Raw genomic sequence first — 23297 nt, 5'->3', positions numbered from 1 at the left:
AACTATGTAAAATCTCGATTACTTCAATCCAGATTATTTAAAATTTTGTGCGATGAAATTGGTAGTGCACATAATGCACTTTTATTACATACTGAAGTGAGATGGCTATCCAAAGGAAAAGAATTATTGAGGCTTTTTGAACTTCGTAGTGAGTTAATGGTCTTCTTGATGTCACATAATATAGGACAAAATTTTATTGAATTATTAAGAAATTCTTCATAGTTGATGAGTCTTGCGTATCTGGCAGATATTTTTACAAAGTGCAACGAAATTAACTTATCATTACAAAGAAAGAATATTACAATTTTTAATACAAGAGATAAAATTGCATCTTTTGATAGGAAGTTGCAATTCTGGATTTCTACATTTGAACAGAATAATTTTGATTGTTTTCCCACCTTGCATGAATTTTTGACTGAAATAAATTCTAAAGTAAATGAAGAAGTATCTAACGTAATTTTAGAACACTTGCATGACATGCAATCACCCCTTTTGCAATATTTTCCAAAATCCAGTCAGGACAATTCCTGGGTTCTGAATCCATTTACAGTGACAGCTAAGCCAGCAGGCTTCAGCGCAAGTGACTATGAAAATCTAATTGACTTAATTAGTGACTCTGATTTAAAACAAAAATACAAGGAACTGCCAATAAATGATTTCTGGACAAATTTAACAGAAGAGTACCCCAGCGTGTCAAAACTAGCTATTCTTGTTTTACTTCCTTTTACAATGACATATTTATGTGAGGCAGGATTTTCATATTATGCTGCAACCAAATCAAAGTCTAGGAACAGACTCGATGCTACACCAAATATGAGAATTCAACTTTCTAATATTGTGCCTGATATCAAAAGAATTTGTAATTCAAAGACCCAAAAACATCAGAGTCATTAAAAACTTAATTTGCAGTATACGTGTTTTACTATTTTTATGTGTTTTGTTTTTACTAATTAACATTTGACAATAAATGATTGTTTTTTCTTAACACTTAGATTTACTCATTTATTTTATTTATATTTACCTACCCTACAAAACCAGCACACAGGAGAAAAAGTCTGCATTCACTCATAAGTGCTTATAATGTTATAAATTTTTGGTGATCATAATGGGATATGCCAATGAAAATCAGCACAAATTGATTTTTAATTAATTAATAATTAATTATCAATTATTAATTAACAGTTAAGGTAATTTACCAATTAATTATTAATTAATACATTACAAAATAACCAAGGTGTACCATGAACATTTCAGGATTTGTGAAGTGTTCCGTCATAGAAAAAGTTTGAAAAACCCTGCTCTAATGTAAGCAGATCATTACCGTGCCTTAAATCCATTCAGTTTCTGCACTCGCCACACTTTCAAGCAATGCATTCCACTCACCCATCACTCCATGCAAACAACCTATTTCTCACTCCCCTGTTCACATCCTCCTTACACAACTTCCAGGGGTGGCCTCTAGTCCTACCTTTGCCTCTCTCTACTCTATGAAAAATCTCCTCCAAATTAATCTGGTAACAACCCCTCACCAAGTTATGTCTTATCCTCCTCTTTTTCTATTCACAAGGATCTGTAGGTTGCATTCCCTCAATCTCTCCTTGTATGACATTCCACAGACTAGACACTAACTTAGTAAACCTGCACAGGACTCTCCAATACATCCTCATTGCCCCCTGAAAACCAGGTGACCAAATCTGCACACAGTAGTCCATATGTGATCTGATCAAAGCCTTATACAAGGGAAGCATAACCTCTTTGCTTTTGCATGTCTATGTCCTCCTCATTATTGTCATAATCCATTGGGATGTTCTGAAAATTTTAGCAATGTAATCCCTAAACTTCAAGTCTCTGTCAACTCTCCCTCCCAGAACTCTCATCTCCTCCACCTCCTTAAAAATTTTCTATTAATTGTACGCATTGTATAGAATTGTATGGAAAATAACTGCTATGCTTTGCTGTAGCAAATATAAACTTGAAAGACTTTCAGTCAGTGTATTTAAAAAAAAAAAAAAAAAAAAAAGCAGCCAATCTAAATAAATATGGTGTTCAACTTCTCAGTTTGGAGAACAGTGATTCTTAGGCCTCTCTAATAGCCAAGGTTATCTGTCAGCACCCACCCATAAAACAGCAACTCCATTTGCATTAAACTTAGGCTTAGAGCTCTTAAATGATAAAAATTTCACTGGATTCCATAACATCCATTTGTTATATCGACTTCTGGAAAATGGTCAAATAAATGACAGTGAAACATGTCCATGTTGGGTTTGATAAAATATTCCTAACTAGAGCATTATGAGTATCTTGCTGTTAGAGAGTACTATGCCTACTAAGGTTTCATTATTAGTTGCCTATTGTTGCTCCTTTATATTCTCCCCCTTCTTCCTTGCAAATCAAAATTTTGCTTTGTCATCATGTAGATATTAAATTTAAGAGAGTCAAATGCCTTTAATTGCATATTTTGTTCATAAGATAATTGTTTTGCAAAATCTTCCAAGCTTTTTTCTTCAGAAGGAAACAGAATTGAGTATGGTATTGTGTTGCTTAAAAACTGTATATTTGTCTATTCATTCATGTTTCTAAAGTGAGCACAAGCAAATATCTGAGAACTGTTTAAGAGGGAAAAAAGTGATATATTATGTTTTAGAGAGGTATTGCTCTATGTATCAGTGGAAGAGAAGGGGTGGGTGGGTGGGAACTGATTGAAAATCAGCTGACTGACTGACTAGGAAATTATTGACATGATTTCTGACACTGTTTTATGAGTGTTGCTTAAAGGTAAAAGCTAGATAACAGGAAATTCAGTTTTCCTACATTCCTTCTAAGGAATGTGGAAAAACTGACTTAGACCTAATGTCTAGTCCTCACCATGTGGTGTGCACCATTGGTAGGAATCCACATGGATATTGAACTAACATTGATGGACTGTCATTTTGGAATTTACTCAACTAAACTGCAGTAGCCTAAACTAATTTAAAATAATTGTATGGCATGATAAAATGTCATGCTGGCTTGGATGTTGTCTTGTTAAATAAGGAGTTTGCTATTTTCATCAGGGAACTGGGATTAGATATTGGAACAAGCTCAGCATCACAAGTATTCAAGATAAACACCACCAGCATAAAAAGTATCAATGATAAAAAATGATTAGAACTAGGTGAAGAATTAGTGGCATCCAACTTCGACATAATAGGTTACTGAAAGAAAGAAAACAATGGTCAGGAAAAAGGAATGGGTAGCTACAGTATAGTATTCCACACTAAAGACAAAGATAATTTTCTAGAATCAAAGGCAGTTTCAAGTAGAGTGGTGATGTGGGCAGACATCAAAATGGGGAATTGGACTATGTGACTGATTTTGAGGAAAATTGAGGAATTTTTTTTTAACCATTAGAGAAGACAGCAAATATACTGTGTGTGTGTGGGGGGGGGAATAGAAAATCAATACCAGGAGAAAATTCTGATTGACAGTGTTTCTGTTGGTGATAATATCATCACGCACACACACAAACAAACACCGATTCAATATACAAGAGCTTACAGGAATTTGAAATAGTAAGTGATTGCCATTTAGAATTGGACTATGTGACTGATTTTGAGGAAAATTGAGGAATTTTTTTTTAACCATTAGAGAAGACAGCAAATATACTGTGTGTGTGTGTGGGGGGGGGGGGGGGGGGGGGGGGGGAATAGAAAATCAATACCAGGAGAAAATTCTGATTGACAGTGTTTCTGTTGGTGATAATATCATCACGCACACACACAAACAAACACCGATTCAATATACAAGAGCTTACAGGAATTTGAAATAGTAAGTGATTGCCATTTAGTTTTCAACAGCAGAAAAAAATTAATTTCATGTTATTTAAAAAAAAAAGTATGCTAACAATATTGTGTAATTTTTAGATTGAGTGTTGCCGTGTGATATTTGTGATTAGTACATGGTGTTGGTTAAATTCTTTACATTATTATTTTAAATTCTGTGTTTCTTGTTTAGCTCACTAGGACAAAATGGTGGTGAGAGGGAGATAATTGCATAGGTCAGCAGGAAAGACAAAGTTAATGCTGTGGATTTTTTGAGAATGGTACAATGCCATGAGTGTAACATATATGGGTGAGGAGATGTTGTGGATGTGGAGGTTGAATAAGAGAAATGAGTGAGTGTGCAGGAAGTATGACTTGCTGATGGTCCACAAGGCTTTTTTCAATCAGAATAGATATGCTTAGTAAGTAAAACAGGTGTTGAGAAGGAGTGTATGAAATGAGAGGTAAGAAAGCATGCAAAAATAATGGTGAAGGAAAGAGTGCAATTGATGATAACAAAATGTGCAATAATGGCAGTGTAAAACAAAGTACAGTTAACAGTAAGATAATGAACAGAGCTGGCAGCAAAAAAAGCATATGTGAACAATGTTTAAATAGCAAGAGCGAACGATATCTAAAACATGATGCAGGATTTGAAATCAGAGTTGATGAAGGTGAGAACTATAGATATGTATAGTAGAGTGAGACTAAAATAAATGATGGTGGTATGAAAGAGGTAACGAAAGCTTCTTGAATGGCATTGTATGAAGATTCAATTATTAGAGGTAAAAACAAGGAGAATGCATGGATGGATATCACAAGGTTGTTGAGAAGAATAAAAAATAATAGTGTTGTGGGAAACATACTTGGCGAGTTACACAGGTATGACATTGATGAGTTACAGCAAAGAGCAAAGATTATGAATAGTACATTAATGGAAATGTGAGAAGTGAAAGAAGTACAGTTTGTAGATGTGGGAAAAGTTTGAGGGATGAATGGAACTGTTTAAGTGATGGACTGTATTTGAATTATTTCACTGTTGAGCTATATAGAGAGACTGCTGCTGAAAGGTAAAGAAGTTCAGAGGATGGATTGAAGAAAGTTAGAAGTAATGATGTGGAAGAATGCAAAAGTAAGGAAAGAAGGACTGAAGGAATACTTATGAATGCAGAAGTGAGTAGCAAGAGCCTGGAGAATGAGAGAATAGGAATGCAAGATAGACAGGTTAATGGGGAGTCAGGGTATGTGTGGGGGGGGGGGCACAGTGTGAGAAAGGTCAATGCTCGAAGAGGTAAATGTGTGAGTACACAAGAAAGGAATGGATAACCTACAATGTGCTGGGAGCATTTGGGTCTGGAGAGGGTCCTGATGAGATGGGCTGGAGAAAGACATGGAGACATCACATCTTATAAGTGATATCAGTGGAACTTGTCATAGCTAAAAATGAACTGTTATGCTTGTATACAAATGCTAGAATTATCAGAAATATATGGAACAAAATTGTTGCATTGAGTTCATTCACCCACAAATTTTTAAAATAAGTGAGATGTGAATGATGAGGACAACATTCTGACAGGAATAGAGATGGAAGGGTATGATTTTTTTCATGAAAATAGAAAAGGCAAAAAGGGAAGTAGATTGATTTAGACAATAGAAAAGGAATTGTACCCATCCAAGATAGAGATGCCAGTAGGAAATAGTAGTGTGATGTGAGATAGAGATGAACAGAATGAAATACTTAGATGTTGCTGTAGACCTAGTAATTTGGAGGACAGTGACAATGAAATCTATAAGCAAATAGGAAAAGGTTCATCATTATGAATGATTGTAATTATTGTAATATGAATTGGAATATTACATCTGGAAGTAAGGAATGAATTTCTTGAGTTTTTGAGAGAAAACAGTGTTAGACAGTATGTAATATAGAGGACATGTGAGGATCAAGAATCTTTATATTTGATTATCTCATCAGAGGATATTATTACAGATGACATGTCAAATCTCCTGTCTGATGGTGAGAATGACCATGACGTGATTACCTGGGTAGTTGGCAACTATTTGTGGACTTCTGTGTGGAAAGAATATATGTAGAGCTAGAAAGCTGGTGATTATGAAAGGCTTAGGAGACAACTTGGAGGTGTAGCATAGGACAAGGAGTTAACTGGGAAGGAGAAGAATGATGCTGGAGTGCTATTCAAGAACTATCTAGCAGAAGATGTCTATATGCCAAGGGTCAGAAGATCAAGAAAGGTAGGTGCAAAGGAATGAACAGATTAAGCATGCGGTCTAAATGAAGAATGCATTATGGAAGCAGCATAAATGGATAATAATAATTAGTTCCATGAGAGTATAAAGAACAGGCAAAGAAGGTGATTTTGGTTTGTAAGGGTAGCAAAAGTACAGTATAAACAGAATTAGCTGATGAAGCCAAAAAACACTGCTTTATAAGGGAGGTGATAAGACTCAAGCTTTAGATAATAGGCCAATTTGTGTCAGGTGTTGTGGTTGAAGCATTTAGTGAGGATCAAGATCCAGAATTAGATCAATATCAGCATTGTCTTTGATGGATTGCATGAATTTACCAAAGGAAGGTCATGTTTTAGTAATCTGCTTATTAACCCTGCATTAGTAGGGTGGGAAAATGTAACAAAAGTGGTAAGGTGGCGTCCCACACTAAACTTGCTTGCACACAACAGCCTGTCATCTATGGCGTCGAGTAGCGGGTTACGGGAGGGGAAGCTATACTGAGGCATGATTCACTGTCACACATCATTAAAAAGTTATAGTCAATTTAAAATCTTTGGGGTCTGGCACACCCTACCTTACTAACGCCAGGTTAAGATAAGGTGATAGGTGTATTGGACAAGGTACTTGCATACACAGTGATATACTTACAGTTTTGCAATGGCTTTTGATAGATGGCTACATGATAAACTGATTGTTAAACTGGAATGGGTGGGATTGGATAATAGATAAGTGTTTTGGATTAGAGATTGGCTGTCTGATAAGTATCAGAATGTTGTATATTGGGGAAGCAGTATCCCAGAAGAGGAAAGTGACTGGTAGTGTGTCTCAAGGGTGTATTTCAGGATCATTGTTGTTTAACTTATATGTTAATGATATTGGGAGAGGTTTTAATATGGATTTTAAGTTGTTTGCAGATGGTGTAAAATTGGGAAGAACAATGAAGAGTAGAGCATATACTGTGACTTTACAAAAGGACTTAAACCTGAGGGGAATAGTGAATGATGCAGAAGGCACCAACTTGCAGCAATAAGCAGATTATAGTTTCATTGTATAAGGCCTTTATTGTGCTCGAATCTGTGCAGCCCAAATGAAGAAAGTTTGAGAAAATGTAAATTGCAGAGCCTAGTGGATAGGAAGGTTGATGGTTGGAGATATGATAGAAACATGTAAGTTGGTAAGGAATTTTGTTGAAGATTGCCATTGCCATTAAGAGATTTTTTGTAGATTGATGGGAGATGGTGGAGGGAATAAGAGATCTTCCCTGTAAGTTATATCAGGTGAGTGTGAGCAAAGGGGGTGAGAAGCAGTTTTTTTACATAGAGAGTAGAAATAATTGGAAGGCATTGCTTGAAAGTGTGGTGACTGCAGAAAATGCAATGCATTTATAGCACAGTATGATGAGCTGTGTGTGTGGCAGAGTGTCCTTTCACAATCAGCCTTTGACTCCATGGAGGTTTAAAGATAATAATAGTGATAAAAAAATATACAAGCTTAAAAACAAAGTGGATTAGATTTCAGAGGTGAACTGTAGACTAAAATATACAAACACTATTCAAGAAAAAATGAAAGAGTTTGAAAACAAGAATCAAATCTTGCAGATTTGTTGGCAGTCCCTGAAAACAGATTGATTCAGGCAGATAGGCATGTGTTTAAGTTGTGTGCAAGTTTGGAAAAGTCAAAATTCCAGACTCGAGAAATTAGAGACGGTCTTGGAAAGTAAGAAAACATATCAATAATTCCTAACAAATAGGCAATATCTTTCATGAAAGAATACAGAGAAAAGGATAAGAAAATGAAGAAATGTATAAAGTTGAAAACAATCATCATGGAAGATTTTGGTGAGAATATAGAAAATAAATATGGGGGCCAGTACTTTAGAGAATCAAAAGGTCACTTAAAAACTGAAGATAAAGATATTCTGAATGTCTTGAGAAATTAAAATTGTTAAATGAAGCAAGTAATAACATAAAAGTGATAGTAAATATTCAAGAGGAATGCAATTGGGAATAAACATTTACATCTGAACAAAGTATTTGAGGTAGAAAAGTCATTAAAAACTGAAATGTGGAAAGGCAGCTGACATTGTTGATTTGCATCCAAAAATGGTCAAATTTTGAGGTAAAAAAATTTTATGGCACTGCCTAATTCAGAAGGCCTAATAGTCTGAAAGTTGAATTCCAGATGACTGAAGTAGAGCCTATCATAGTGCACATCTTAAAAAAATAAAAAAATAAATAAAAAATGCTAAAGCTGACTTTAAGAATCATAGAGGAATTTCCTTACTGAGTTTGCTAGATAGCACACTAGGTTTTCACTTCAAGATAACTAGTTAAGAAATCATGGGCATAAACTTAATATCTTTATTTAAATTTTGGAGATCTAGAAAAGTGTCAAGAGAAGTCACATTCAAAACACTACAGTGGGATGTTATAATTGATCAAAACGTAGTCTGTATTTAAGTTTTAAGTCAACATAATTGAAGGAAGTGTGGAAAGATGATTTAATGTCATATTGTGTGTAAGACAAGAGTATCCAATATTTTCACTCTCACTTATCACCTATATGAATTACATTATAAAGGAAAAACTGCATTAGTCTTGATATCAAAATTGGAGATGTCAATCTCAGTAGACAGCCCTCTACTGTTTAATAAATGTAGTTCAAATTTACAGGATTCCTTCACTAAATTGATGAACTAGTGTAAAGAATTTGGTAAGAAAATCATGAATAAAACGTCAAAAATTGTGAAAGCATGCAAAAACATGGAAATGTCAGCTGAATCATGAATGGAAACCCTAAATAAAAAGTAATATATTTCATTATTTGGGCACAATGTTTTGTGTGAAGATGGTAAATTAAATATGGAAATAGAATAAGCATAATTGTTATGCTGTGGCACAAATAGAATAAGTTTATGTAGAATAAGAAATGAGTCAACACTGAATTGTTTGCATACAAAACAGTCCAATTTTAACATATAGAGATGTCTGAGAGTTTGTTTAAAAATAAAACAGTTGATAAAGGATTCAGGACCAACATATGAGATTCTGAGAAAAACTAGGTGAATGACCAGATGCTATCAATGGCAGAATCGTATTTAAAATAAAGATGTTAGGAGGGAAGTTAACATTGTTAGCATTCAAGATTGAGCAAAGCTAATCTGAGGTGGTTATGTTTAGTGAAATAGAATTGGAAAGGAAAGGTTAGCAAGAAGGTGTTTGTGATAAAGACCAAGATCTCGGGGGATTGATGCAGTTAGAATTGCCTGAAAAGTCCAAAATATAGGTCTGACAGAATTGGAGTACTTCAGCTGACTGACTAATTTGGAGGAAAACTTAAGTTTCTGAAGTCCCAAATATGATTCTTCTTCCCCAATTTCTTCTTCTATTCCAAATAAATTGGAATAGAAGAAGAAATTGGCTATGCTGGCTAAAGGCAATCCAGAAGAATTTTATCATTATGATGCAAGTTAAAGAAATAATGAATGTAGAAGAATAACTTGATTCTGTGCAGATGGTACTGTTGTGTCAGAAACTGATGAGATTGTTATTATTGTTGTTATTATTATTATTGTTCCGGGCAACTCCAAGGAGTCGACAGACTCATCGAGGGAGGCCCTAACATCATGTCAAGAACAACTATTCGACATTGACACAGTATCTATCATACCTTGCCTTGAACTCATTCACGGTCGTAGCACCCATAACAGACTCTGGAAGCTTATTCCACTCATTCACCACTCTCCAAGTAAAAAACCTAGCTCTAACTCCCTTGTCAATCATGCTCTTCCCCAGCTTCCATGCATGGCCCCTAGTCCTCCCACCACCAGTCATATTTTCAAAAATATCTTCTGGATCAATCTTATAGAAACCCTTCAGTAATTTGAATGTCTCAATCATATCGTCCAATCTCTGTAACCCACAAATCTTCAACCTATTCTCATAAGGTTCATTCCACAGACCTTCTATCATCTTGGTCACTCGTCTCTGGATCCTCTCCACTTCCTCCCCATCACGAAGAAACCCTGGTGCCCATAACTGGGCACAGTAGTCTAGATGGGGTCTTATCAAGGCTCGATACAGAGGAACAACAACTTGTTTGTCTCTGCATGTTAAAGTATTTTTCAGAAGCCAAGTGATTTGATGAGCTGATTTAGTCACTTTTGCAATGTGCCCCCTAAACTTCAATTCCCTATCCATCAACACTCCCAAATCCCTGGCCTCATCAATCTCCTGGAGTATGGTTCCACCAATGCAATATACTGCTGCCATTCTTTTCACCCCAAAGTGCATAACCTTACACTTTGCCACATTAAATTGACATCCATTTTTCCTAGCCCAGTCCTCCAAACTATCCAAATCATCCTGTAAAATTTTGACATCCTGTGCACTCACAACTCTGGAAGCTGTGAGTGCACAGGATGAACAAGTGAACACTTCCTCTCAAATCCTTTCTTATATCATTGATGAACAAATTGAAAAGCAGTGGTCCAAGAACAGAGCCCTGCGGCACACCACTAGTCACAAGCCGTCTTTTAGACTCCACTCCTGCATAAACCACTCTCTGGTATCTCTCCTTCAACCACCCTCCTATCCATCTCACCAACCCTATATCTATCCCCATCTGCTCCAGTTTATTGATTAGGGTTCCATGTGGTATCCTGTCCAAGGCCTTGGCAAGGTCCAGTAGTATCACTGTAGATCCATTACCCCTATCCAGTTCAGCCGTCACTGTGTTATAAAACATGAGCAAGTTACTGAGGCATGATCTACCTTTCACAAAACCATGTTGTCCCCCATACAATATCCCATTTTCAACTATCCAATCCTGTATTCTTTTCTTAACTAATTTCTCTAAGACCTTGACAATGATTCCTGATATGCTAATTGGTCGATAATTTACAACAGCAGCCTTGGAACCACTTTTATGCAGTGGAACTATTTTCCCCTCTTTCCACCCCCTCGGGACTAACCCAGACCCGAGACTCAAATTAAACAAAATAGTCAAGGGTACTGACAATTCTTTAGCTGCTTCTCGTACGACACGAGCTGGTATACCATCCAATCCCACGGATGTATTGACATTGAGGTTATGCAATAGACTACTCACCTCCACTTCATTCACCACAATTCCCGTATAATCTACTGGTTTATTCGTTTCTGCAATGTCACCACCTGGATGATATATACTTGCAAAGTGCTCACTCAGTAACTCAACTATATCAACTGATTCAGTTACCTCCCTACCATCGGTATTCTTTAAAATCATTCTGCCATGTACATTTTTCCTTTTACTTGCTACATATCTAAAAAACTGTTTAGGATTCTCTTTAGCCTGCATGGCCAATGTTCTTTCGTAATCCTTTTTTGCTTTTCTTACCACACTCGTCACCCTTCTGGCCTGCGCTTTATACCGTTCATGTGCCTGCCGGTCACCTTTCTCCTTAAATTCTCTCCATAGTTGTTTCTTTTTTTGCAGCTCAAGCTTAATGGTGTTATTCATCCATTTAACCCCTAGTTGATTTATTATTAGGAATCTAGGTATACAGTCAACCATTGCTTCATGCAAACACTTCTTAACTGCCTCCCATGCACTATCAACTTCTAGTCCTTGCAGTTGTACATGCCATGGCACTGAACCAATCAAACTCCTAAGCTTGTCATACTTTCCAGCCCGATAATTCCACATGTACCCTGTCTTAATTGAAAATTCCACACCTTTAGCCACCTCCCAAGTCAAGACCCTATGATCACTCTCACCAGTTGGTGGCAATGTGGTCATATTTGTTACAGCCAAATCCTCAGATGTAATTACTAGGTCAAGCACTCTCTGACCCCTAGTATTTTCCATTACATGCTATCGCAGATAGTTATCCCTTAATAACCGCAAAATCCAATTCCTTCCTCCCTTGTGTCCTCTCCTCACTCCAATCAATGCAACCATAGTTGAAATCTCCCATAATAATTACCCTTCTTCCACTCATTTCTTCTATTTGCTTGTGCATACTGTCACCACCATCTTTTCCATCACCTGGTCTATAGCAGCACCCAATTGTATATTTAGTTCTGCTAGCTACAATCTCACACCAAATGGCCTCAAATATTCTCTTTTCTCTATCCTGCAGTTCCACTTCTATTCTCCTTGGATGTATCTCATCAGCTATCATCAACAATACTCCTACCCCCATTTTATTCTCCCTGTCATTCCTGTCATTGTTCTATTAATAAGCGCTCGCTTTGCTAAGCTATATCGACTGGGCGTATGAAACATTGTGCAAAGTGCTACTACTACATTGGATGAAGAGGTAGAGTTGCATGAGAATGAGGGTGAAGAGCTGTTGCATCACCTGTATAAGAATTCAGCAATAAGGTCAGATGAAATATCAGCACCTATACTAAAGGAATGTCCAGCCAAATTGGCAAGGCCTTTTACATGTTTGTATAACTTGAGTCTTAGCTCCAGAAAGATACTACAGGAATGTATGATAGTTCTGTTGTACAGGAGTGGTGCAAAAACCAATATATATATCTACTAATCTATCAGTATCTGGTGACATAATGGTGATTTTAGAAAAGTTGATAAGGACCTGTATACAGATGGGTTGACAGACAAGCCATACTTAGCAAGGAACAGCATGGGTTTACTAAAGCGAGGGCATGTATGAGCAATTTGTTCATATTTTATAACAATGTTACAACTGAGTTGAAGAGAGACTGGATACTCTATGATACTGTTAGATTTCGTTAAAACATTTGATATCACATGAAACAGTGTTGCATAAATTGGATAATATGGAATTGGAACAGCATGGGTTTACTAAAGCAAGGAACAGCATGGGTTTACTAAAGCGAGGGCATGTATGAGCAATTTGTTCATATTTTATAACAATGTTACAACTGAGTTGAAGAGAGACTGGATACTCTATGATACTGTTAGATTTTGTTAAAACATTTGATATCACATGAAACAGTGTTGCATAAATTGGATAATATGGAATTGGAATATGAAATCTTCACTTGGGTAAGTCGGTGGTTAACAAAAAGTATCAAAAAGTTGTATATGGTAAGTGCAAATCTGCAAATTAATGATATTAGGAAGGATCTGACTGGAAATGCTCAGTTGTTTGTTAATGATGCAATGATAGGCAGGGCAATCTGGGAGGCTGGAAATGTGGGCAGATGAAAATGGCTGTCAGGTCAATATCAGTAATTGTAAAGTTATGCACTTTGTGGTAGATTTTTCCAACAATATATTAGATTGGTAGAGTAATGCTACAAGAAACTGCTAAGAATAGGGATCTTGGCATTATGGTGGATAGGACTTCAAAGGTAAGGTCACACTGAAAAAACTGCAGATACAACTTAGAGAATAATTGCGATATTGAAATGAACATTGATATATATATTCTTGTTAATTAATTAATATCAATAAATATTATCTGATATCTGCAGGGAGTTAGGAACATCATGGGGGGGGAGGGGGGGGACTATACATCTCCATACCAGCTGTCATACTTTCTCTTAAACACATTTATATCAGATGCACTCAGCACTTTGGTAGGCAAACTGCTTTACTTATTCACCGATCTGTGAGAGAAAAATCTAGCTCTTACCACTTTCTTAACCACAAACAAATTTTACTTCCATGGATGTCCCTGTGTTCTCTCCCAACCTTCTATATAATGAAAAATTTCATCAGGTGATATTCTATAACACTCATTCAAAAGTTTATATTTATGGACCTCAATCATATATAACACCTCTTCTCCTGTCTACTTGTGCCTGCAATCCACGTACTCTCAATTTGTCCTCATAATTCACATTCAATAATCTCAAAATCTTTGTAATTCTTCTCTGCACCCATTCCATATTCTTTATCCTCCTCCGAATCCAGACCAAATCTGTACACAGCTGTCCAGGTACAGTTTTATCCAGACCTTGTAAAGAAACAAAATGACTTACTTATCCTTACATGTCAAGGTTCGATTCAACGTTGCAATTATCCTCTAAGTTGTATTTTGCTATGTGACCTTTGAACTTCAAATTCCTATTTACTGTAACTCCAAGATCTCTAGCCTCATCAGTCACTCCAAGCATAATCCCACCAATATGTGCCGTTGGATATCTCACCTCATTCAAGTTCATAAATTTGCACTTACATTGGATTGATAGCCATTAATGTTGCCCACACTTCCAGCCTGTTCAAATCCTCTAAATGCTGTATATCAGTAGCATCTCTGATTGTTCTGCCTATCTTTATATCATCAGCAAACAAATGAGCATCTCCTTTGAGATCCTACCTAACGTCGTTAATGTATGGATTGAACAATAATCATCCAAGGACTGAACCCTGAGGTACACTACTGGTCACCTAAGATCTGGCTGATTCACACCCACCACGTGCCACTTTTATTCCAAACTCATATTCTTCAGTTTATGCGTTTTATGTGATATCCTATCAAATGCCTTATCAAAATTCAACACTATCATAGTGTATCCTTTTTCCACTTTGGCCATAATATTGTTATACAAGGGTGGTCTGAAAAGTTTTCGGCCTCAACCATAGATGGCAACACTATCGGCAAGGTTTTTTTTCCTAAGTTGGTACATCTGTCATAAGCATCCATGTGAAATTGCAACTCATTCTATCAAGTAGTTTGTTTTATACAGCTGTCTGGAGCAAAAGTGTTGTCTGTATCCCTTGAAATGGATAAAATTGAGTATTGTGCAGTTAAAAATTCTTTGTAAAAGAAAGTTTAATGCCAAAAGAAATTCATTCTAAGTTCATAAAAGTTTATGGGCACTTATCTCGTTCGTTTTTGACAATTAAGAAATGGACTGCTGATTTTAAACGTGGCTGTACTAGCCTTGAAGATAATTCACATGAAGGATGTCCAAAAAGTGTAACACCACCAGAAATGCTGAGACTATAGGCATTTCAAAAGAACGTGTAGGATATATTTTGCATAAAGAATTGCAAATGAAAAAGCTTTGCGCATGATGGATGCCGAGCTTGTTCACAGCAGATCAAAAATGCACTCACATGAAAATCTCTCAACAGTGCTTGGAGCATTGATCAAGTACACAATATGGTATTGGATGACCTGCGAGTCAAAGTGCATGAAATTGCTGAGACTATAGGCATTTCAAATGAACGTGTAGGATATATTTTGCATGAAGAATTGCAAATGAAAAACTTTGCACTTGATGGATGCCGAGCTTGTTCACAGCAGATCAAAAATGCACTCGCAAGAAAATCTCTGAACAGTGCTTGGAGCATTTTAACAAGAATAAAACTGCTTTTGTGTGTCGATTTATTACTATGGATGAGACTTGGATTCACCATTACCCACCAGAATCCAAACAGTAGTCAAAACAGTGGACAGTAGCCGGTTCAGCGACAAAAAAGACAAAGTCTGTTCCATCAGCAGAAAAGGTCATGGCATCAGTGTTTTGGGATGCTAAATGCATTTTGTTTATTAATTATTTTGAAAAGGGTAAAACAATAACCGGGAAATATTATTCCAGTCTTTGAACTAGACTAAATGAAAAAATTTCTGAGAAAAGACCCAGTTTACAGAAGAAAAAAATCATCTTTCATCAGGACAATGCACCTGCCACAAATGTGTTTTGGCAATGGGAAAATTAAGGGATCTGCACTATGAATTGTTAGAACATCCACCCTATTCCCCAGATTTGGCTCCCTGTGACTTCTGTATCTTCCCAAAACTAAAACTCTTCCTTGCTAGTCAGCGTTTTTCTTCGAATCAAGAGGTGATTGCAGCTGTAGAGGGGTATTTTGCAAATCTTACTGAGAACCACTACAGGGACAGGATAATGGTGCTGGAGCATCGCTGGAATAAATGTATGTCTTAAGGGAGATTATGTTGAAAAATAAAAATAATTTTGAAATTATAAATTTGTTTTTTCATTGTTAGGCTGAGAACTTTTCAGACCACCCTCGTATAAGATGAGAAAATTGCTAAAGCATGACCTCCCTTTAGTAGTAAATCCATGCTGTTCCTTGCAGAGTATATTTTAGCAAAAAGGTCACATAGCCAAAAATACAACTCAGAGGATAATTGCAATATTGAATTGAACCTTGTCTGTTTACCCATTTCTGTATCCAAGTTCTTACCAACTTCTCTAAACTCTTCATCACTACACCAGGGATTGGAAGACTGTTAGCTTGTTTATGGCCCGTGAAACAGCTCTGTGGGTGTTTTCTACAGTCTCAAAATTGGGTACCTTTCATCTCGTTCTTGAACTTGGGGAAAAGCAAGAAGTCTCATGGAGACAAGTTGAGCACAATTATGATGGTTGTTTCAACACTGGAATGCATTTTTTGGCTGAATACTCATGAATTGATAGTACAGAATGAGAAGGTCATTGTCATGATGCAAGATCCAATCATTTGTAATCTCTGGATGCACCTGTAAGACATTTTCACAACTGCTACAATTTTTTGTAGTAAATTTGATTGACAGTTGCTCCAGGAGGATGAAGTTCATCCGAAAGGCTGCCCTGCATGTTGCTCATCTTCCATGCTTTCTCTCATATGTATTGCTCAATATAATGTACCATTTCACTGTTACATTATGTCAAGCAAGAGATGGTCTATATATGAGTTGTAAGTCAGCAGTTAGAATTGATGGAAGTACAGGAAGTGGTTTGAAGTAAAATTAGGTGTGATACAAAGGATATACACTTGTTTGTCTCTACTGTTATTCATCATCAATATGGATCACATTATGAAAAGTGGCATTAAACCTGATATCAAAATTGAGATTTAATCTCAGTTCTTTCCTTTGTACAGATGATATTGGCTATCCTTATATGTCAAGGATAGCCAATATCATCTATATATATATATATATATATATATATAGCCAATTATACTTCTAAATTAATCCCTCCCAGTCTTCATGTCTCTAGCAAAACTGAATAATTGTTGTGATAAATTTGGCATGAAAATTAGCATCATTAATTTCTTATTCACAAGCTGGGTTCAGATCGAATAGGTTATTAGGATTAGATTTTCACTTTAACACAAATAGTTGAGAAATCATTGGAACCCAGCTTGTTCTTCTTCTTAAGTTTCCCTTCCACAGTTTTTCTTAGCATTTTTTCAAGTGTAATTTGCACATTCAATTTTATTTCTCTTTTTATAGATGAGTACTTAGATGGGTAATGAAAGCTATGAAAGCTCTATTCCAGTCATCTAGAATTCAACTCTTTGACCAGACTTTCTGAATTATACAGTATAGCCACTGAAGAACTTCTACTTCCATATTTTAGCATTTCTGGTCGAATATCATCTACTCTAGCTGCCATCCCACATTTCAGGTTTTGATGCATTTTTCTATCCCAAGTATTGACATGTACTCAGGATTGCATTCCTCTAGAATGTTTTCTACCACTGTGCTGTCACTGGTTGTTTAATGCAATGAAGAGTACATGTAATCTTTCAGTGCTAGTTAGTCCAGACATCTGGAATGTCTTCTGCCTTCATGTCACCTTTATCATCTGTTTTCAGTATTCTTTCCTCTATTTCTCAGTGTTTTCAATAGTGCCCAAAATGATGTTTAGCTTGTATATTCTTACCAAAGTTTGTGACTTTTGTGCATTTACTTTAACATATTTCTTCTGTCTTACATTTTTCTCTGTATTCTTTCAGATCACATGCTATCTTACTTGCCACTAAGATAGCATGTGCTATCTTGTTCTCATTTTTATATCTTGGAGACAACCTTTATTTATAACTTGCAGACAACCTCACCACATACCTCTCTGCCTGTCATTGTTCTCTTTAGTCTGCCACTGAATCTTCAAGGTTTGGTTCTTGTATGCAAAAATTCTCAAGTTTTAGAAAAAAAGTTATTTCTCATTTTACATTATACTGTGCCATCCTGATAATTTCTATTAATAATAACTGTCAGGAGGGGTTTTTTCCCCAGCATTTTCTGCATATATATGGAACATATGATAACTAATATTTAAGGAATTGACAGCGTATACTAGAAATATAGATTAAATAAACTTTAATATATACTTTCCGATATTTCGGCGAACGTCACGTTGCCATCTTCTTGGGAACTTACTACAAAGACACGTGCACACAAGTACTAATAACAGCAAATGAGACTGAAGCTAGGAAGCTAGCGTTTTCCTAAAGTCCTGATGGTGCCCCCTGGCGGGCTATATTGGTAGTTCTTGGCCTTTGGGCTGAAGTTCTTCTGATAAAAGTTTTCCAAATTTGGGGCAGTCTCATGCATCCAAATTTGTTGAGGTTTGGCATGTTCCTAAGGGCCGAGGCTGATTCCATGAATAGTCTTTCATACTTGAACTTGCTGCGGTGTATTACTGTGGCTTTCTTATCTGTTCTAATATGTTCTAATCTGTTCTAATGATCAAGCCCTAACCACTGAACTAAATCACATCCGTGACACTTTCTCAGCTAACGGCTACCCCCTCCAAAAAATCCAAAAAATACTTAACCCAGTTATCCACAACCCACCACCCCCTCCCCTTCACAAAAAAGATTACTCTAAATCCATCACTATTCCCTACATCCGAGGCACCTCGGAAAAAATCAATAAAATCTTAAAAAAACATGACTTGACCACTTGTTACAGACCACATAGAAAACTGGCATCCCTTATCCGCTCCACCAAAGACCAACCACTTCCCCTAGACCTACCTGGTGTATACCAGGTAGGTCTAGGGGAAGTGGTTCCTTGCAGCTGTAAACTGTCCTACTTTGGCCAAACAGGCAGGACAGCAAATATCAGAATCTCAGAACACAAGGATTACATCCGATTTCACCAGTACAGCCACTCTGGGCTTGCAGACCACGCTCTGGATACTCGCCACAGAATAAGATGGAAGAAAGCCACAGTAATACACCGCAGCAAGTTCAAGTATGAAAGACTATTCATGGAATCAGCCTCGGCCCTTAGGAACATGCCAAACCTCAACAAATTTGGATGCATGAGACTGCCCCAAATTTGGGAAACTTTTATCAGAAGAACTTCAGCCCAAAGGCCAAGAACTACCAATATAGCCCGCCAGGGGGCACCATCAGGACTTTAGGAAAACGCTAGCTTCCTAGCTTCAGTCTCATTTGCTGTTATTAGTACTTGTGTGCACGTGTCTTTGTAGTAAGTTCCCAAGAAGATGGCAACGTGACGTTCGCCGAAATATCGGAAAGTATATATTAAAGTTTATTTAATCTATATTTCTAGTATACGCTGTCAATTCCTTAAATATTAGTTATCATGTTTAACCAGCGTATAAGCCTCTCAACAAGAATATGGAACATATATATTTCATCTGCATTCATTCAAGCTCAGTGTCTTCATAAATCTATTAATTTCATAATTTCTATTAATAATAACTGTCAGGAGGGGTTTTTTCCCCAGCATTTTCTGCATGTATATGGAACATATATATTTCATCTGCATTCATTCAAGCTCAGTGTCTTCATAAATCTTTACTGCAGTCTCCCACTGATGACACTGCAGCAAAGGTTGAAAGTTGTCTGGGTATTGACTAGGCCAATAATGCATAGCAATATACAAGTCCAAAAACGTGTGTGCTGTGCATTATAGAATACTAAGGCAATTTGATATAAATCAAGAGTGTTTATATATAGGTGTGTATATATATATATATATATTAAGGATACCATGTAATTTTATAAACTTGGTTTTTTTTTACTCCTTCTCCCAAGTAAGCAAAACAGTTAAGTTTGCGCGTGAACGTAGTTCAAATCTAGAAGGTAGTGCAACACCAGGGCAACTCGTTGTAAAGGTGGATAAAGTTCTGATCACTATTCTTAGTATTTCCCATAATGTAAAACACATCTCACTAGAAGATGTATACTGTTATACATTATGGGTGGGGGGTCACTACCCAGACCGGTTTCAACCTTTTTTGAGGTCTCCTCAGTGAGTAGCTAGACCCTGAAATACCAAGGTTTTTAGTAATACAGAGCCTTATCAACTTTACCTATACAAGGTGCTTTTACTTTGAATAAGAAACTCTGGATGAGATAAAGATGTGAATTTTTTTTTATTTTCCTCACATATATATATATAGCATTTATATAAATTTACATGTAAACTTTCTTTGCTTACTCTTGGAAAAAGGATTAAACTAGGGTATAATTTTTGTCAAGCGTAATTTATCTATAATAATAATATTGAGCCACATTTCATTCTTATTTTTATGGCATAATATTTTTTGAGGAAAAAAAAATAAGCATTCAGTTTAAGTCATATTCAATATATGTGCAAAGCTAAGATTATTTATTAACATTTTGTCAGCGTTTAAATTTTACTATATTATATAAACTATTCCATTGTAAATAAATAAAAATATGAGATGCACTTGAAATATCTTGGATTTTTTATTTTCAGGAGATTCTTTCGCTCTGCTAATTTTTCAGGCTGGTACAATATACGATATAAAGATTTAGCTCAGAAGTTGCAGTCTTTACATATAGAAGCAATATCTGATGCTGTGAGTATCTCTATTTAATAAAGTGTGTATTCCTCAGAATGAAAAGTATCATACTAAATTTTAAATTTGAGGAGTAGAACAGTTTTGTCTACTGTTTCTATTTTGTTTTTAATTACCTTGCATATCTTCCCCTAACCTTCCTCCCTCCTCTTAAAAAACAAACTTTAAAAAAATTACAGGAAGTTCTCTCACTTTCTCTTTGTTTACATCTCAATTTGTGCCACTGATACTTAAAAAAAAAAAAAAACTGTAGAAAACATTCATTGATTCATTAGTGAGGCATGTGGGGAAATCACCTACAATGATAGAAAAATGAGAACTTGATACTAGACGTGAGATTTTTGAAAGTTTAGCAAAATAAGATTTTAGCTGCTCAAAGTAAGTATAGGAAGACTTTGGTAAGAATATAGAAGATAAATATCAGGAAGATGGCAAAATGTTATGGAGGCCATCAAAAAAGAAATCTTAGAAAGGGAAGAAAGAATACAGTAAAAGGAATCAGAGATGATAAAGGTGACAAGAAAATTGAAACTAAAGATATTCTGGATATCTGGAGTGATTACTCTTAGTATAAAGTAATTAATAACTCTTTATAAAATGAAAATAAATTTATATTATTATGATGGCCAGCTTGAACCTGCTGTATGCTTTTCTGGAGGCTTCAACTCTGAAGCTCAATCACTCAAACACACCATCCATCCATATCATTGAGAGTCTCTTCCTTTCTCTTTTTCCAAGAAAGTTACCTTATATTACTGTTTTGAGAAGTCTTCCTTCCATTGTTTCATTGTGTCCAAAGTATTTCAACTTTTTTCTGTCAGTATCCTTAAGGAGCCTTAAATCTACCAATTCTTCTGGCACTCATTTGTTCTTCTGCCTTTCAGTATACAATATCCTCAACAGCCTTCTGTAACATCATGCCTGTCCTTCAATTCTGACAGGACACTCTCAGATTGTTCTGTCAGATCATTCCACTCATCACCACTTTGCTAGTAAAAAAATCTAGTTTGCACAACTTCCAGGGGTGACTCATACTTCTCTTTATTTGACACTTATTGAAAAATTTCTTTTGTGTGAACCATACAGGAACCCCTTAGTAATGTATAAGTTTCTATCATGTCCCTTAATTTCTGCCTATCAACTAAATTTTGTAATCCACACACCTTAAACCCATCCTCATAGAGAGCATTTCACACACCTGTTACCAGCTTGGTCATTCATCCCTGGATCATTTCCATCACCACCTGATCATCAAAAAAACTGAGGAGACCTTATTCCCAAAGTCCCTAACCTCACCGATTTCCTGAGATACAGTACCATCAGTATAACACACAGTATGTAATCTTTTCACCCTGAAGTGCATAACCTTATAGTTATGCAACACAACACTATTTACAACACTAAATTGAAATTGTTGTACTATTTACAACACTAATTAATCTACATTCTCTACTAAATTAATAATCTAATCTACTAAATTAATCTACACCTCATTTAAATCATTCCCTTTATAATAGATTTGCAAATTAAAGAGTTGCCAGCAACTTCATATCCATTTTTATTTGCTCCAACATTTCTAGTAGTTTTCCATGTGGTATTATGTGAAATGCCTTTGCAAAATCCAGCAGTATTGTAGTGTAGCCATTTCCCTTATCTAATCCTGCTGTCATCACTGTTCTAAGGTCCATATTCCTATCAACCCATTGATCCACTTTTTTCACTCTCTTGGAATCTTACCAGATGTCAGACATTGATTAAACAACTTCATCAGAGGCACTACAATTCTCTTGAACATTTGGATCACACAGGCTGATGTGGCATCCATTTCCACTGCTGTATTCACATTGATATTTTTCAATATGCTGAGCACCTATCTGTTCATCTACTGCAATTATCACATCAACAAGTGAAAATTTTCATCTTCAGCAATTCAGCAACTTCTGCCTTTGTCAACTTTCTGCCATCAGAATATCATTCCATAACACCATACTTTCTCTTACTTGCTTTATAGCAAAAAAAAAAAAAAAAAAAAATTGAATTTACTCTGACCTGCTTAGCTAATTTTTCTCTCAACCTGATGTAACCTACCTTACCATACTAGTCACTCTTCTTGCCTGTGCTTTGTATTGGTCATGACCATGCTGCTCACCTGTTTATTTTCCCTCTACAATGCTTTATTTATATATATATAATAATCTAATAATCAATGTTAAAAACAATTCGTCCATGATCGATTACTGTATGAATACTTCGTTTTACATGGTACTCTTTTAGGAAAGATAAAAAATGAATGCAAAGTAAATGTTTAATAAATACTTGTACCTACATTATTTACTGCAATTTTTTTATCAAAAGAAGTTATCAAGAGTCGTTTGAACAGTGTTAGTTTTTTTCTTATCGGCATAAATTCTATGACAAGCAAAATGACTCTCCAAACCTCGGAAACAAGCAATGAAACATAAAGAAAAAACACTGCAAATATAATATATGATGGTACAAATTAAGTGGATATTGAATCCAATATTATTTCATAGCCGAATATAGAAACTACAAGAGTTTCTTGCTGAATATATAGAAACTACAAGAGTTTCTTGCTGAATATATAGAAACTAAAAGTTTCTGCAGATGCAAGCATAAGCAACCTTATGGGTAACTCATAGTAAAGGTGGAGTAAGCTCCAGATCACTTTCCTTAGTATTTTTCATAATGTAAAGCACATCTCCTAGAG

At 35.9% G+C, this 23297-nt stretch overlaps 1 protein-coding gene across 1 annotated transcript in view; it reads left to right on the top strand.

Annotated features, from left to right (window-relative positions):
- Nucleotides 1-23297, top strand: part of LOC150095391 (protein DENND6B) — a 480236-nt gene that overhangs the window by 390885 nt on the left and 66054 nt on the right. The window contains exon 18 of the mRNA XM_090410571.1: nucleotides 20467-20569. Within this exon, the coding sequence (XP_090266697.1) occupies nucleotides 20467-20569 (103 nt within the window). The remainder of the gene's footprint in view (nucleotides 1-20466; nucleotides 20570-23297) is intronic.

The sequence above is a fragment of the Typopeltis vanoorti genome, chromosome 20 (assembly GCF_054136105.1).
Source record: "Typopeltis vanoorti isolate ZY-2024b chromosome 20, IOZ_Tvanoo_1.0, whole genome shotgun sequence".
NCBI classification, from domain to species: domain Eukaryota; kingdom Metazoa; phylum Arthropoda; class Arachnida; order Uropygi; family Thelyphonidae; genus Typopeltis; species Typopeltis vanoorti.
The sequence above is the reverse complement of the archived record's forward strand: the minus strand, read 5'-3'. Positions and strand labels throughout refer to the sequence as shown.